The 17,809-nt window shown below is 43.9% G+C and overlaps 2 protein-coding genes across 6 annotated transcripts in view; one reads left to right on the top strand and one right to left on the bottom strand.

Annotated features, from left to right (window-relative positions):
- The window catches only part of LOC105532443 (histone H3.3-like), a 1,165-nt gene extending 601 nt beyond the window's left edge, over positions 1–564 (top strand). The window contains exon 2 of one of the 2 annotated variants that reach the window (XM_011970616.1): positions 51–564. Coding sequence is in view for 1 of the 2 variants with exons in the window: in XM_011970617.1 (XP_011826007.1) it covers positions 22–29 (8 nt within the window). In the remaining variant the exon portion in view is untranslated. Of the gene's footprint in view, positions 1–21 lie in introns of both variants that reach the window. The other variant, XM_011970617.1, reaches the window with a different exon arrangement.
- Positions 565–12,149: 11,585 nt separating this feature from the next.
- The window catches only part of FYN (FYN proto-oncogene, Src family tyrosine kinase), a 99,311-nt gene continuing 93,651 nt past the window's right edge, over positions 12,150–17,809 (bottom strand). For all 4 annotated transcript variants that reach the window (XM_011970614.1, XM_011970611.1, XM_011970612.1 and 1 more), the window contains one exon: positions 12,150–13,749. In XM_011970614.1, coding sequence (XP_011826004.1) covers positions 13,541–13,749 — 209 coding nt within the window. In that variant the 3' untranslated portion in view covers positions 12,150–13,540. The remainder of the gene's footprint in view (positions 13,750–17,809) is intronic.

The following is a 17,809-nucleotide window of genomic DNA, read 5'->3' as shown; positions in this document are numbered from 1 at the left end:
CACACCACGTACGTGGAGAATGTGCTTAAGAATCCACTATGATGGGAAACATTTCATTCTCAAAAAAAAAAAAAAAAATTCTTTTCTTCCTGTTATTGGTAGTTCTGAACGTTAGATATTTTTTTTCCATGGGGTCAAAAGGTACCTAAGTATATGATTACGAGTGGGAAAATAGGGGACAGAAATCAGGTATTGGCAGTTTTTCCATTTTCATTTGTGTGTGAATTTTTAATATAAATGCAGAGGCGTAAAGCATTAATGCAAGTTAAAATGTTTCAGTGAACAAGTTTCAGCGGTTCAACTTTATAATAATTATAAATAAACCTGTTAAATTTTTCTGGACAATGCCAGCATTTGGATTTTTTTAAAACAAGTAAATTTCTTATTGACGGCAACTAAATGGTGTTTGTAGCATTTTTATCATACAGTAGATTCCATCCATTCACTATACTTTTCTAACTGAGTTGTCCTACATGGAAGCACATGTTTTTAATGTTGTCTGTCTTCTGTGCTGTTCCTGTAAGTTTGCTATTAAAATACATTAAACTATAAAAAAAAAAAAAAGACTGAAGGGGAAGGGGAAGTTGCCTACACGTATCAAAACATCTACCATGTACCATATACTTGGCACATGTATCTACTGTATACCTGGCCCCTATGATGCTAGATACTATTTGCATATTACTTTTCCTAGTTTTCACAAGAGCCCATTTTATTTATGAGAAAACTGTAATCTCAGTGCTTTGGGAGGTTCAGGTGGGAGGATTACTTGAGTCCAGAAGTTTGAGACCTGCCTGGACCAAAGAAAACACACACACACACACACACACACACACACACAGAGTTCACTGGGTGTGATGGTGCATGCCTGTAGTCCTAGCCCCAGAGAGGCTGAGGTGGAAGGACGGTTTGAGCCCAGGAGTTAGAGGTTACAGTGATGAGCTATGATTGTACCACTTTATTCCACCCTGGGTGACACAGCAACCCTGTCTCTTTAAAAAATTAATAAATAGCCCAGGCGTGGTGGCTCAAGCCTGTAATTCCAGCACTTTGAGAGGCCGAGGTGGGTGGATCGCCTGAGATCAGGAGTTCGAGACCAACCTGGCCAACATAGTGAAACACCATCTTTACTAAAAATACAAAAAATTAGCCAGGTGTGGTGGTGTGTGCCTGTAATCCCAGCTACTCGGGAGGCTAAGGCAGGAGAATCACTTCAACCGGGGAGGCAGAGGTTGCAGTGAGCTGAGAACATGCCATTGCACTCCAGCCTGGGCAACAAGAGTGAAACTCCATCTCAAAATAATAATAATAATAAATTAAAAATAAAAGAGGCCAGGAGGGAAAGTGAAATAACCTCCCCAAAGTCACACAGCTAGTTAGTCAATGGTAGAATTGTGATTTGAACTTAGAAGCTGTCCAGACTTGAAATCCACACCAACCAGGAAATCTACCGGGATGGCCCCGTGTGCCTCTCTGCAGGAGGTGTGAGTTCGGACTGAGCTTGTCATCTTCTGCCTCTTTTCTATTCCTCTTCCGTATCATCATCCTCTTAGTCACCTAAGCCCAAATCTCTCTAAATCTCAGTCTCTTTGTCTGTAGAACAGAGATAATAATAATGAATCACAAAGGTTGTTGTGAGAATTAACTGAGAGGATTCTCATGAAGTGCTTAGCACCGTGCATGATGCTATGGTGTTGCCAGCTGTCCCCAACCTTTTTGGCACCAGCACCAGTTTCGTGGAAGACAATTTTTCCATGGCCTGGGGTGGGCATGGGGGTGGAGGAAGGGTTTCGGGATGAAACCATTCCACCTCAGATCATCAGGCATTAGCTTTTCATAAGGAGCCCTCAACCTAGATCCCTCACATGCACAGTTCACAATAGGGTTCAGCCTCCTGTGAGAATCTAATGTCACTGCTAATCTGACAGGAGGTGGAGCTCAGGCGGTAATGCTCACCCACCCGCCGCTCACCTCCTGCTGTGCAGCCCAGTTCCTAACAGGACACGGATTGGTACCAGTCCATGGCCCAAGGGTTGGGGACCCCTGGTGTCTGCAGAATTGACAGAAAGAGCAATTGATTGGCTGTGGGGAACTCCAGGAGTATGACTTGGCGTTTTAAATATCTAATACAGGAGTTGGCAACCTTTTTCTGAAAAGGGCCAGTAAGTATTTTCGGCGTTGTAGGTCACACAGTCTCTGTTGCAACTACTCGACTTTGCCATTGTTGGGCAAAACCAGCCATGGACAAGACATAAATGAATGAGTGTGCTGTGTTCCAAGGAAACGTTATATACAAAAACAAGCAGGGGCCGACTGGACCCAGGGGTTGTCTTTTGCTGCCTCATGGTCTTTGCTCTGCCTCGTCTTATGAGAGCGAGGCCATGTCTGTTTAGTTCATCGATTTTTCTCCAGGGTCTAGTGCAGTGCCTGGCGCGTAGTAGACATTCCATAAATATTTATTAAAGGAATGATTAAATGAGAGAAAACAAACAAGCAAGAACAAAAGAAAGACTGAGAAGAGGCAAAACTTTGGGATCACGTGGATATCTGTTACAGGGTTCTGTGTGGGAAATAGAAACCACGCGAGGGGTTTTAACCAAAAAAGAATATAACATGAAGAATTGCAAACTTGTTGGAAGGGCTGGAAGACAGGGCTCTAGGCTGGGCCTCCAAGGATGGCTCCCATAATGTGGTAAAATCAATCTGCCAGGGGAGCTGTCACCTCTGCCACAATCAGGAAGGAGGACTCAGGAAGCTGCCATTGGGACTGTTGACTGCAAGACCATCATGGCTACAAGACAAGGCCAGAAAGTGGTCAGCAAGCCAGGAACAGCATGAATTACTGCCACCACCGCATTTGCTAGGCAGAGGAACCTAGCCACTGCCACGTCCACAAGATTCTTGATGCCCATGAAGCTGGAGAGTGGCTACCAGTAGCTCCACGATCTTGCTTTGCGGCAGAAAGTAGCCAAAAGCTGCAAGACATTGGCCTCTGCCTTCCAAGCTTTGGGCACATATGTCTAATTGGTGTAGCTTAACTCACAATCATGATCCTAATGAAAAGAGACTCTAGGCAGTGTAGTTTTTAGCTTCCTAGACTCTGCAGCACCAGGAGGCACCCTAGAAAGATGTGGGAATGGATTCATGCAACATTTAGCATGGAGTATACATTCTAGTGATTGATTGCTACAGAGTAAACTATCCCAAGCCTTAATGGCTTAAAGCCACAGTCATCTGTTTTGTTCAGAAATTTGAAATTTGGGCAGAGCTGGGTGGGTCCAGCTTGTCTCTACTTAATGATGAGTCAGCTGGGGTAGTTCAACATAGGCACCACCGTGTGAGCAAGTCCACACACACATGGGAGCCCAAGTGGAGAGGAACCAAAGCCCCTATCAGTAGCCCCAGCTGAACTCCTGAGGTCAACAGCGGGCATCAGCGTAGCAGCGTGTTGATGAAGAGCCATTGTGAAATGCGAGAGCCATCGTGACAGCAGCTCCTCCAGCCACACCCCAGCTGCCCTAGCTGAGGCTGCATGGAACAGGGGTGGGCTGGCCTCAATGAGTCCTGCTCAGATTGCAGATTCGTGATCAAAACAAATGACTGTTTCTATTTCTGCTACTAAGTTTTGGAGTGGTTTGTTATGCAGTGAGAGATCACCAGTACGTGCAGGTTGTGCTGAATGGGAAGGAGGGAGGGGAACAGATGGGGCAATCAACAAGAAATGAAGCCGCCAAAGCCAGAGAGGGGTAATGGCTGACCTGAATGTAAGCTAGGTCCACCTCCCCCTGCACCCCAACATTCAGCCTTACCAGCTTTCTAACTTGGATGCTTCCTGAAAATCAACCAAGTGTGGTGTGGGTTGTATCTGCCAGGTAGCAAGTCAAAGCTTGGGCGGAATGCTGGAAGAGCCCTCTAATCTCATAGGTACTGACTGCTGTGTGGGGACTCTGTCTCTCCTGGAAACGTCCCCTCAGCAAATTCTGACCGCGGTGGAAGATTTAGATTTTGAAATGGCAAACTGTCATGAAAAGGCAAGACTGACCTATGGTGGTTGTGATTTTTACACAGGGTTCCAGGAGAGTTCAGGTGATTTCAAACAACAGGGTTGTCACATATAGTTGTGCCAGTTGCGTACTGCACAATTCTAGGGGGCAACATTCACATTCTAGTCATTATCCTTTTGCGTATTTATTACAACAATTTCCTGGCAGATGGCAGCAAAGTGTCTTGAGGCAGGGTAGCCTTTTCGATTTGCATAAAGGCGATTTATAGCAAGTGGCCGGAGGCATAGGTACAAAACTAGTATCTAATAAATCTTCAGCCAGTAGCAGTGGTTGGGGATAGAGATGGAAGGAGTGGGGAGGAGTATTAGGATTAGGGAAGGTCCTTTTGCTTAACCAGAATGGGCACCCAACAGATAAGAAGTGTTGAGATTTGTGGGGTTCAAAGTTCAGTGTCGGGGGACCAGCACGTTTGTAGAAGAGACAGGAATTAGTCCAACAAAGGAAACAGGTTTGCCCTGAAAGGTGGAACTCTAAGGACTGAATTTATTTAAAAAAAAAAATTTTTTTTTCCAGAGACAGGCTCTTGCTTTCTTGCCCAGGCTGGAGCAGTGGCATAATCACAGCTCACTGCTGCAGCCTTGACCTCCAGGGCTCAAGTGATCCCCTCTCACCTCAGTCTCCTGAGCAGCTGGAACTATAGTTGTGTGCCACCATGCCCTACTACATTTTTGATTTTAATTTTTTTTAGAGACATCTGGCTATGTCACCCAGGCTGTTCTCGAACCCCTGACCTCAAGCCATCCTTCCGCCTCAGCCTTCCAAATAGCTGAGATTACAGGCATGAGACACTGTGTAAGGGCTGAGTTTAATAAGTAGATAATGATCTTTTGTGGAGAGATGGGGATGAAGAGAATTAATGAATATATAAGTAAAAATGTCATGATTCTAATGAGATTGGGGAGCAAGGGGAGAGGAGTAGGGAAAAGGAGGAGAGGAAGAGATATGAACCTCAGCTGACATGGCTGTGCCCTGTTGAAGTGAAGGGTATCTGGTACACCTACAAATTCCTGCCCACCTTCAACCATTCTGGGTCTGAAAATCTACATTAGTCATGAACAAATATCACAATTCACAGCAACAGAGCAGCTTCTGACTGTCAAGGTGGATTACATGATATCTTTTCCTTCCGACTGATTGTAGACTGCAAAACCTTTACAACTGGAACAATATTCTCCATTTTGCATTTGATTCTGAAACAGAATCCCAGCCAAGCACAGCTTTTTGTTTTATCTGTGTGTCTTCCAAGGTCTCCTTTGCCTGCATGCGTGTTGCTTTTGTTCTCGGCTTGCTGTTTTAACTATAGCTTTGCTACATTTCCATTTTTTCCCCCACTATTCAACACAAGTACTTATTTGAATTAGAGCAGAAAAATACTGAATAGAATGAAGCATTGCTTTCCCCCCTCTCATGGTGAGGTCATGGTTTAGTGGTAGCAATGACAATGATTAATGCTTTGCACTTTCATTTAGAGAACTTCAGGAAAGGGTAAACAAATATTTTCCCAAATTTGCAGGTGAGAGGAGGAAGGTGAAGTGGCTTAGGAAAGATTGTGCTGATTACTGTCTGATTTCTCTTCCCCTTCCCAATTATCTTACAAATTATGCTTTGGTGAAAAGTCCTAGAGCTGCTCATCTTTTAAATCAAACTAAAGTCCACTGAAGTAGGAAAATTACGCATTTTGCATAAATGAGGTGGGCAAATTATTATTCGATTTTTAACAGGGTTTTCCTATCACTTTCCTCTGCACAATGTAATATGGTTAATTTACCAGAAAGCATTGTTATTCATTCCTGAATTCTCTAGGCAACTGCTGCCATTTGCTTACCATTTCCTCCCTCTCTGGGAATTGACAGACCTTCCGGCTCCATTGGGGTGGTTGGGGTTCCTGAGCAATCTCTAGAGGCTTGGCTTCCCTCCTGGTGTCTTCCAATGTTTACCCCTTGGGAGGAGTCTAAAAAAAAATGAAAGGATTCACATACCTGGATTTAGTTTATGAGTGGCTTAAATGAATCCTTTGTAAACACACACCAAAGAAAAAAAAATGATGAAATCTCTTGCTATTTAGTGATATTTCCCCACAGGACTATGTCTATGCTTTTCATTAAAAACACTATCTGAATAATACCCACTTCATTCTCTCTCGCTTCCAATTAGCTACTCATTGATTATTACATAGTAAGCATTTGATAATTAACTAAAGGAAAACTATCCAGAACAAAACAACCAGAACAGCAGGCAACTGCTAGTATATACCTTCCACCATGAATGTACGTATTGCATGATGATTCAAGAGAAACAGCCTGGCTAGTAAGTGGAAAAATGACAATGGATTTGTAAATAGGAGAAAACCTCCCACTAGCTGTTATTGAGAGGTAGTAAGGAGTTATTGTTATTCCAAGCTTCTTCCTAGCAATTCTTTTATTCTCATACTTTATGAGAATATGAATATGAATATGAATATATTTCAGACCATATCCTAATCGAGACACTGGAGCCAACAACCTGCTAAAACCCTCCTCCGTCCCTGAATGCTATTATCTACCATCTCCTCTATTTAGTGGCCACTAATCAGAATAAATAGTGTACCTATATACACTGTTAATGGGGTCGGGGGAGAGGAGAGAGAGGGAGAGCGAGAGAGGAGAGAAACAGAGAGACAGAGAGCGACTGAGATTCTTGTGTGTGTACTCTTGGTTTTTCTTCATTGAGACCCATTTGTTTATGTCTTCTGTATTGAAAGCATGAGGTAACCCCAACAGGGGCTAGAAATCAGAAGGAAACAAATCCAAAGGCAAGGAGCGGTAGGCCCTTACTAAGCACTATGTAATCTACTTCCATTTGTCTTTAAGAGAGTCAGGCTTCCAGGAAGCCTCCCCTGCGCGCCCCCATTCTGAGCTAGATGTTACTACTTTGCTAACAACTGTGCTTCTAAGAGAGCTTATTGCAACTATTTTTATGGGTCTTCATCCTTACTAGACTGTGGATATCGTCTCTTTTTGAATTTCTGGAGCTAGGCACAGGGCCTAGCCCATAATAAGTATACAACGGAAGTTTGGAGGAGTGAATGGTAAGTCTTTACACCCATCTACAGTCATATCCACCTGCATCCCGTTGCCTTGAACAGCCCTGGAAAGGACTCCTCTCATGCCAGCTTTGGGTTCTTCCTCCAAATGTGTGCAATGTCTTCATCCTTCCTACTCCCACTGGCGGCCATCTTGGTTAAGCAGGCCGACCTGAGCAGACCTCTACTTCCAGGTGGCTCTGATGGCTTTCCTCTTCCTTATCATCAAACGCCCTCATCTTCTGTCTCATTCTCAGTCACTGGGCACTTTGCTGGGTGAAAAAAGGAAATCAGATGAGAGAATCCACATTAATGGGGGCTAATGTTACCTTTTCCATGTACGATATGGACAACATCTTCACTCTGGGCTTCTCACACAGGGCACACGGGCTCCCTGCCTCATGCAAGGGTGTGTCAGGGACACTACAAGCTACAGGCTGGGTAATATGGCACAACTTGATGACTTGGGAAAATAATTTTTATCTGAAGACAAAGATGGATATCTTAGGGAGTAGAATATCAACTTTTCATACAATTACAAAGCTAAAACGAGCCTTTGAAGGCACTTTACCTAAGGCTACAGCCTGGGCAACATAGTAAGACCTTGTCTCTACAAAAAAAAAAAAGAAAAAGAAAAAATTAGCCGAGTGTGGTGGCACACACTTGTAGTCCTAGCTACTTGGGAGCCTGGGGTGGGAGGATGGCTTGAGCCCAGAATGTCAAGGCTGCAGTGAGCCATGATCACATCATTGCACTCTAGCCTGGATAACAGAGTGATACCCTGTCACAAACAACAAAGACTGTGGCCAGGCGTGGTGGCACATGCCTGTAGTCCCAGCTACTTGGGAGACTGAAGTGGGAGGATTGCTTGAGGCCAGGAATTTGAATCCAGCCTGGGCAACATAGTGAGATCCCGTCTCAAAACCAAATGGAACCAAAATAAGAGTATGTATCACTTGGTGCCATTTACTTCATGCTGTCTCTCAGGTTACAGAGGTACAAGTTTATCCTCACTGGCATTGTGACAGTTCTAGGGAAAGGGTTGGGAAGTATCAGGCTATAGATTGGGCCTTCAATCATATCTGGAACACTGGTGGCCACACGTCCATAATGCTCAGGACTAGCACTGTGGGCAGCATGCTGTCAGTCCCATGGGCTTAGCAGGTTCTTAGGTCAATGTGTCATTCGAAGGTAAACCATTCACCCCACTGGACAGTCGGCCTCATTCACCTAACAGTCCATCCATCAGTCCAGCCAGCATCTGCCAGATGCTGTTTTAGGTGCAGGGAGAATAATGGTGAGCCAATCAGGAAGTTTCTGTTCTCGGGCTCACAATCTGGCAGGGCAAACACATTAGAGCAGAGTAGTATTAAGCACAGTGGTGGCATTAAACAGGTTATTGGAGAGTAGTAAGCCGGATGGAGAGGAGCACAGCGTTCTGGCTGTTGAGGAAGCCGTTGTTTGTCACTGATCGCATTTTGTTAGAATGTCCCTGCAACACTGGAAAACCATTTATTTTCAGTGCTCAGAATTAACTTTTAAAATAAAGGTATATTTGTCCCTCCATAGGATTCTGAATATTTTGCATGTTGGGAAAGAATGAGGTATGATTTAGGAGTTTATTATGTATGAAAATTTTCTGGGAATATAGGTGTATATAAATTACAAAGGTCTATTTGATATTTCAAATACAGTAAAGGTACTATTTTTCATTATTTTCTTCTCTGTAGTTATAAACTATTTTTCAGAATTAAAAAATATATGTAATTGGCAATTGCTTTAGTAATCTATACCCTCTATATCATTTTTAGAATAAGAATGTGTTTAAGCTTCCTTCCCCTGCCCCCAAACCAAAGCCAGTCTCCTCCCTCCCTTCTAACAAATGTTTTTGACAGCATAATTGAATTCCAACAGTATTGTATAATATATAGTGGTAAGAAGGTCAACAAAAGTCATTTAAACCTATTAAAATACCTTTCAGGAACAAACTGACCAAAGGTCATTTTATTCCAATACAACTTGTTAGGCCATGCCTAGCACGTGACGTTCTTTGTCCTGAGTCGTGACTAATAAACAGATGACATCCCTTTTGCTGTGGGCTTTAGTACAATTCTCTTCTGCCTGTTGCTGAAAACCATACTCTTTCAAGATTCATAAAAGAACCATTCCAATTAATATAGTATACATTCTTAAGACCCCCTGGGAAATTGCAGATCCTATTTTGCCACACTAATGCTACTATAAAATCCTCTGGTGCCAACACTTAGCCACAGGAGGATTCCTATCTTTCTCAAAGCAGGTAAACACCTCCTGGTGCTGGTAAGGAAATCTTCAACAGTGTGGCTGTGTTGGAGGGATTATATATATCCTTAACTTTTCTCATGGAAATGCCTGGTTCCCCATACACCTTTCTGTGTCATGACTATGGCAAAGTCAAATGCATTATTTGTCTCTATCTACCCTGATGTTCTAAAGCATGGGACCCCCTGTCTCCTAGGCTCTCTGATCCTCCCAGCCCGTGAACTGATCATCATCAGAGATCAGGAGCTGCAGAGAATGGAGTGAAGAGAAATCCTTTTGTTGCAGTTACAATGTCTGAACTTTGCAAATGGTCTTCTCCAGTAGGTTTGTTATTTGATTGATTGATTTATTTTTTTTGAGATAACGAGTCTCACTCTGTCGCCAGGCTGGGGTGCAGTGGCACGATCTTGGCTCACTGCAACTTCTGCCTCCTGGATTCAAGCGATTCTCCTGCCTCAGCCTCCTGAGTAGCTGGGACTACAGGCGCATGCCACTACGCCCAGATAATTTTTGTATTTTTAGTAGAGGCGGGGTTTCATCAGGTTGGCCAGGATGGTCTCGATCTCTTGACCTCGTGATCTGCCCGTCTTGGCCTCCCGAAGTCCTGGGATTATAGGCGTGAGCCACCGCGTCTGGCCTACTGTTTGATTTTTAAAAAGTAAAAGAGGTTGGCTCTGTGGCTCACGTCTGTAATCCCAACACTTTGGGAGGCCAAGGCAGGAGGATTGCTTGAACCCAGGAGTTCAAGACCAGCTTGGGGCAACATGGCAAGGCCCTATCTCTACAAAAAATAATCATAATAAAAATTAGCCAGTGTGGTTGGGAGGATCGCTTGAGGCCGGGAGGTTGAGGCTGCAGTGAACCATGTTTGTACTACTGCACTCCAGCCTGGGTGACAGAGCAAGACCCTGTCTTAAAAAAAAAAGTAAAAAGTAATAGTTTATGAGGAAGGCTCCCTTTCCAGCAGAGGAGTGCTAGATGCCAGCTTTCCTAAGGGGACAAAGCGAATACTTGCTCACTGCCAGGTTACTGAAGACAAAAAATTCCTCACCATCACCCTGACATTAAGGTGATACTTTTCTTTCTTAACAGGAGAACTTTCTGGTCAGCAAATTCAGTTTCCTCACCCTAAGCTTGTACAACTTATGAGGAAGAGAGGCTACTTGGGAGGTGTGGGGACTCTCTGGAATGGTCTACCTCAGGAATATCTCTTGAAAGCACATTTGCCTCTTGGGAGAAAAAACCCAAAAGTCTCTGACTTCTTTGTATTTATAGATGCTCTCTTACTTTCACTCTGCAACCTCACTCTACAGCACACTGTGTTTCCTAAGAGTGCCCTTGAGGTGGCCTGAGTCCTTAGCTTTCTTTCATATAAGAGAATCCACCATGAACTCACTGATAAATTAAAGGCTATACTTTGGTTTGAAGAGACTTTTTTTTTTTTTTTTTTTAAAGAATTTCTATTTAGAACGGTTTTTTTTCCCAGATTGTTTTGAATGAATCAGAACATAAACAAAAATCCTCCAGAAATATTTGCATATTATCCAACTTAGTGGGGTGTGAGGATTAAAAGCAAAGTTATCTTTAAAAATATCTAGAATATGTTAATCAACTACCTAATAATGTGATAATAATATAAGTAATAAGATCTTTAAAATTTTATCTACTAGGCGCTGTGGCTCATGCCTGTAATTCCAGCACTTTGGGAGGCCAAGGCAGGGGGATCACGAGGTCAGGAGTTCGAGACCAGCCTGATCAACGTGGTGAAACCCCGTCTCTACTAAAAATACAAAAATTAGCCAGGCGTGGTGGTGCGTGCCTGTAATCCCAGCTACTCAAGAGGTTGAGGCAGGAGAATCCCTTGAACCTGGCAGAGGTTGCAGTGAGCCGAGATGGCGCCATTGCACTCCAGCCTGGGCGACAGAGACTCTGTCTCAAAAATAAATAAATAAATAAATAAAATTTTATCAGTTTAGCAAGTCTATTAATGCCAAAAACAACACCATAAAGTTTTGATTAATCAGAAAACCTATTTCTTTTCTTTTTTTTTTTTTTTTAGTGTTGGAGGCCCTCCCTAAATGTAAAGGTTATTTCAACAAAGAAAACCATCCTTTTTCTAGGACCCCGCATGGCATCAGTGATCTTAGAATCACAGGATCTTAGAGCTGTAGAGATCTAAGGAGTGAATCTCATCTAACCCCTTCAGTTTTACAGACAGGCCCTGAAAACGACAGATGCCAGGAGGTGGCTCAGGGTCCTGAAGCTGAATGATCACAGAGCCAGATGCGGACAGGTAGCCTGCGTCCACCCACTGCCCTTCCTACCACACTAGGTTGTTCCTCCGTTAGCTCCTTCATTCCAGAAGTGGGGGGACATGTGGAAATACATATACTGACTCCAGGACAAGAAAGATTCTTCTTGTGACTGTCTATTTCTCCTACAAGCAGGACACAGTAAATTCCAGTTAGAAAAAATGTCTGACAAATTCAAATGGTAAGGTATGCCTACGTTTGCTTTAATGATCCTCTGAAATAGCTGGTCAAGAGCCTACCCTTTCTAGAGGGAAAAGAACTCTCCAGATGTTCTGAATGTTTCTGTCATTTGCAAATCATCGCACAAAGGCTAAATTCACCAGGTGACTCCATACCATCTGGTGTGGGACAGATGTACCACAGAACTACGAGTACCTTCCATGATTTAAACAAATAAACAAAAAAAAATTCAAATGTAAAATGCTCTCTTTTTAATTACTAAATTAAGAAAGTTAAACAATTTAAAAATGTAAACTCACAAATGAATCATAACAAAAAAGGAATTAAGAGTTGCTAGTCAGTATTAAAAACTCAATAGAAATAGGATTTTTGATTTGTTGGTGTTAAACATATGTAATTTAAGGTGGTACAAACAGCAACTAAAAATGTAATACTCTTTTGTTTTTGTGCATCCCCATGAAATGTAAAGTAGTGCATAGTTATTCCACTGGAGAACTCCTGGACATATAGAAAGTCATTCATTAGCAGTACAGGACATTTAAAACACTTATTTTACAATGGGAAATGTACAACCCCCACCCTCATTTCCCCCAGAAATTTTAGTTGCATGAGAAAGTTTAGCAGGTTGCCATGACTACAATGCTATGGGTTTTAGATCATTTAAATGTGGTTACAGGTTTATTAAATTAAAAATGTCTGAAACATTTCAGCATTCATATTTTTATACAAGAAGTTTGTGTGGTATCCATCTTCCAGTTCTCTCGGTAGCCATTTGCTTGCTTATTTTTAAGTTTTGAGAACAAACGGCAGTAAGTTGAAGCAAATACTGCTAACAGAACTTGTAAATTCAGCCTGGGGGGGCGGTTCCTGAAAAGAGTCAAAGTAACAGCCATCTACAGGTACAGTCATGAACCAGGAAAGTGCAATCCAAATGAAAAAATTCATGCTTTGCAAAAGCCAAAAATGAGGCCACTGGTGTTTTCAGAATAACACCAGTGCTTTGATGCTGACTTACAGTAAAATCCTCCCTCTGGGTTCCATAGCTTGGTGGCCCAGGCTGGCCACAGTCTCCGCATTAGCACCCACATTGTGTATGTACAGGGACATATATATTATATACATTCATATTTATAAAAAGAAAACAAAAAGAAACACCTGTCCTGATTGGTTTTTGTTAAAACATGAAAAAAAATTTTATTGTTTTAGACAAAGAGGCCACTTTTGGAAAATAATACTTTTTTTTTTTTTAGTTGAATCAGGTGAAGACAGAGTTAAAATCACATAGGATTTGCATTTTTAAAAAAGGAAAGCACTAGGATTGTTGGCACTGGAGTAACTATTTACACTGAACAGAGGTTTGGCCTTTTACATAACATCGATACAATGCATTTTCCAAAGTCTGAGAAATAACAAGGTTCTGTCTCGAATGCTTCACAGAGGAGGTTCGGATTTGGGGACAAGTGTCATTAATGAGGGCCATGGAAGTTCGTCAGCTTCAGAGTCACATGCAATCTGATCCTGGGCGGTTCTGCTGCTGGGGAGCAGCCGGCTACGGAATTGAAAGCTAATGGGGGGGGGTGGGGCAGCCTCTGGGACAAGGCCTCTCTCCGCAGACCCGGGCCTTACAGGTTTTCACCAGGTTGGTACTGGGGCTCTGTGGCGGTAAAGTAGTCTTCCAGGAAGCTCTGCAAGTACTCAAAAGTGGGGCGTTCTTCAGGGTCCTTTTTCCAGCAGTGGATCATGAGCTCATGCAGAGAGATGGGGCAGTCCTGCGGGCAGGGCATCCTGTAGCCTCGCTCCACCTGCTCCAGCACCTCCCGGTTGTTCATGCCTGCAAAGACAAGGCAGTGAGAGTGGGCACCCCGGGACTCCAGGCCCTGACCGCCGCACTTGCAGATCCCCTTTCTTCTTCTTTGCATCTGCAGGTGGCTAAAACATGTGAAGTGCCCCCATTCCCCCCAGGAGTCAAACCCTGCCATGCTACTCAGAAATAAAGGAGTGCAGAACCGAGACATGCAAAAATCCAGAATGACTCTCCAAAGCAATATAAGTGAAGCAAGCCAGACACAAAAGGCAACATACTGTATGATTTCATTTATGCGAAATTCTAGAAAAGGCACAACTACATCTACAGAAAGCAGATCAGTGGCTGCCTGGGGAGGGGAGGAATCCCTGCTAAGGGGCCAGAAGGATCTCCAAGTGGGATGGGAATGTTCCGTGTCAGGGTCAACGGGTCAACAAACTTTTCCTGTAAAAGGCCAGACAGTAAATATTTTTGGCTTTGTGGGTCACATATGATCCCTGTCGTCTTCTTTTTAACAACCCTTTAAAAATGTACAAAACAAACACAGGTTGGGAGCCACATCTGCCAACCCCTGTTCTATATTATGTATGGGGTGGTGTGACTGTTTATGTTTGTCAAAACTCAATAAACTGCATTCTTAAAATTGTTGAATTTTATTGTGTGTAAATTATACTTCAATTAAACTGACAAAAATATATGAATAAAGCAGACAAAAAAATCCACACAGAATGAAAGCATGCTGCCCCTTGTTTATAGCATTTATAAACTCCATTTATGAACTTCATAAATTCGTTTTCCTCATGCTTGGGCAAACTCCTAGTTCCTCACTGAGGGAAATCTGCCATCATGCCAGCGTGGCTGGGCACCGTCTGGCCCTGTGACCCCACTGCCCTGAGGTTTGGTGAATCTGATGGGGAGACAGACCATGTCCGGGGCCTATCTCTACTGATGACCTCAGCCAGGCCATCCATCATCTGAGGTTTTCCTGACTCTGGGGAAGCTGCGGAAACACTGGGCTGCATAGCACTCACAGAAGACAGATCGTTAACTCCTTAGAGAGCGCGGCCTCCTGCACACTGGCCGCCTTAACACTACAGGAACTACCATGCTTAGGGGGTGGCCAATGTCCTGACCTCTTCCCAACTACTGCCGACCACTGTTCTCTAGTTTTGCTTCCCTTTTCCGTTAGATCACCTTCTGGCAGCTCCCTGTCGAGCTGTGCCATGCTTTGGTTGCTTCCTGGCTGGTGAGGCTGTCATCTGGAATCCTCCCCAATTTCTGACCTGGTTAATTTGCAGGAGCAAGAACTCGACGTCAAGCCATATAGAAACCAAGATTTCTTCCCCTCTTTCCCAGGGCTACAGCCAGCAGGAGCACACACCATACGCATGGAGCTCGCTCCCTTTACTTCCAGGGGAGGTGGTGACCTGCTAGCTGGAAACCTGTCAGCATAGCCAGAGGCGCTGGGCCAGAGCATAGCCTGTCCCCCTGGGCAGGGAACACTCAGACTTTGGGGTCTGTTGCCAGTCCTCGTGGTTGTGTTGTTACTTGCAGAGCTGAGTGCATCCTGGCTCCTCCTGGCTGTCAACCACAGCCCGTCCGTCGCACGTCTCTCCAGACCTTTTCAGGATGCTTTCTTACTCTCTGCCATGATCATTTCTTGAGATAGTAATAATTCATATATTATTTCTGCTGCACTGAAGTAGGCCTTCAATGCAATTGTCGTAAAATAACCTCACTCACGTGTCAGGGCGACCCCTTATTTCAGAGAGAGAGGTTTGGTGAGGGAGTCAGGGTCCCTGCCTCTGTGCCATGCATGCCTTTACCAGTGACTTCCTCAGTTGCATGGGCAGAGGGAGAGGCAGCACTGTGGCTAATTAGCCTACATCCTCCTCCAATGGCTGAAAACGGGGGATGGGGGCGGGGGAGCTGGAAACAAGGGAGGAACTGGAGCTGCTCGGGAATGAAAGGCAGGCTTCTCCTCGGGCTCTAGACAAATGCGGACAGAGGCCAGCATTTCCTTCTCCACAATTCCGCAATCCAACAAGCTCTGAACACCATCAAGTTTTTGTAACTCACTTGACTGCAGAACTGATCTGAACTGACCTCATTTGGCCACAAAACCTGAAATGGTTACGACACTATTTACTGTTTCTATTTCTTCATACATATTGCCCAGAAAGATTAGGAAGGAAGAGTGTGTAATCACGTAGCAGAATTGACATTCTCCAAAGCATTTGCCTTGCCGCATCTTTCAGTACAGTCCTTGGTTTCATATTTCAGCAACGACAGAGCTTGGACCTGCAGAAATCTCCTGTGTCTCTGTCCCTTCCAGGAGCCCACAGGAACTGGAGGGGAAACAGGCAGAAGGGCCTGACAGATCCTTCTGGGGGTGGTACAGCCCCTGAAATGCCTCCTAATGCTTGACGCTGGCTCGAGTGCCGCCACCCAAAATGGCAGCACAGAATTTAATCATTTTCCTATTCTCCACAGAGTGCATGTCAGTACATGCTTCATTTCATTAAAAAACTACTCAAACGGAAAGATTTCACTTAAAAATAAAGTTTTCATCCAATGTCTGCCAGTGGAAAGTTTAATTGGCCACTGGGTCATTTTTCCAGTGCTCGGTCCAAGCCTTGGACACAGCAGACTTGGTGATGTGAACCTCAACATGTAGTGTCTTCCGAGGCAGTCTGCTTCCTGGGCATTTGGAGGCCAGGGGATAGGGTATAAGCTGGACCATGCAGGGCCCTGGCAGACCCACAGGGTCAGGCTCCTTCTCGCTCTCCCCCTTTTCCTGTCTGAACCCCTCCGCTCTTCCCCACTCCTCTTCTCATGTTTTCTTCTGTGCAGACCTCTCAAAGCATGGGAAGCGTATGAAAACAATTCCACGCACTGGGCCAAGTGGAAATATACCAATGATAGCTTTGCCAGGAAAGTGGGATATTTCGACAATGCACTTGGCTGACAATGACAACTGGAATGGGACTAGCTCTTTTCCAACCATCCATAAACCAGGACCGGCACGGGCTGACCTACAGACCTGGCCTCTTCACAATGTACCTCTGCAACAATAACTGCAATCAAGATACGCCCACTCAGCAAGGCTTAGGCTAGTTTTTATTTTATAAACAATAGCTAAAAAAAAAAAAAAAAAAGTTAAATTGAATGGATTGTGTTAATTCAGGGTGAGTGTCCCTTCTCTGAAATGCTTATGATCAGGAGTGTTTTAAATTTCAGATTTTTTAGGAGTTTGAAATATTTGCGTCATAGGGCTGCTCAACCTAAAGCGGAGCATTCCCTTTGAGTGCTGTCAGTGCTCAAGAGGCTCCAGATTTTGGTGCATTCTGGATTTCATATTTTTGGATTAGGGATACTCAACCTGTATTTAAAATATAGTGTTCTCACTATACGAATTTTGAAAATCATGTTTTTTTAAAAATAGTTTTTTAAAATGGCTTTTACTCTGCACACTACCAAAAAGATGGGTCTATTTCATTTTTTTTCTTCTTAGTTTCATATTTTTGTTAGAGAGAAAACTGTCATTTCCTCTTTTTAGTCACTTTTCCCCAAGACATTGGCTTTACCTAATACCTGAGAGGTGAAGGGTAGTGAATAGGAAGGGAATAAACACGAGTTTGGGCACCAGGGCAGTTGGGAGAGTATCTTGAGAGACATGGGAACACTAGAGAGAAGAATCCTTTTATTTTTTATTTATTTTATTTTATTTTTGAGACAAAGCGTGGCTCTGTCATCTGGGGTGGAGTGCAGTGGCATGATCTCGGCTCACTGCAGCCTCCACCTCCCAGGTTCAAGCAATTCTCCTGCCTCAGCCTCCCGAGTAGCTGGGATTACAGGTGCATGCCACTATACCTGGCTAATTTTTTTGTATTTTTAGCAGAGACAGGGTTTCACTATGTTGGGCAGGCTGGTCTTGAATTCTTGGCCTCAAGTGATCTGCCTGCCTCGGCCTCCCAAAGCGCTGGGATTATAGGTGTGAGCCACCGCGCCCAGCCAGAAGAACCTTTTTATTGCACTTTCAACTGAGGAGGTGGACAAGAGTACTGGGAATGCTTTTCCTTTCCCC

This window comes from Mandrillus leucophaeus, unplaced genomic scaffold (genome assembly GCF_000951045.1).
Source record: "Mandrillus leucophaeus isolate KB7577 unplaced genomic scaffold, Mleu.le_1.0 Scaffold96, whole genome shotgun sequence".
Lineage (NCBI taxonomy): Eukaryota > Metazoa > Chordata > Mammalia > Primates > Cercopithecidae > Mandrillus > Mandrillus leucophaeus.
Note: the sequence above shows the minus strand (reverse complement) of the source record. Positions and strands in the feature narration are given on the sequence as shown.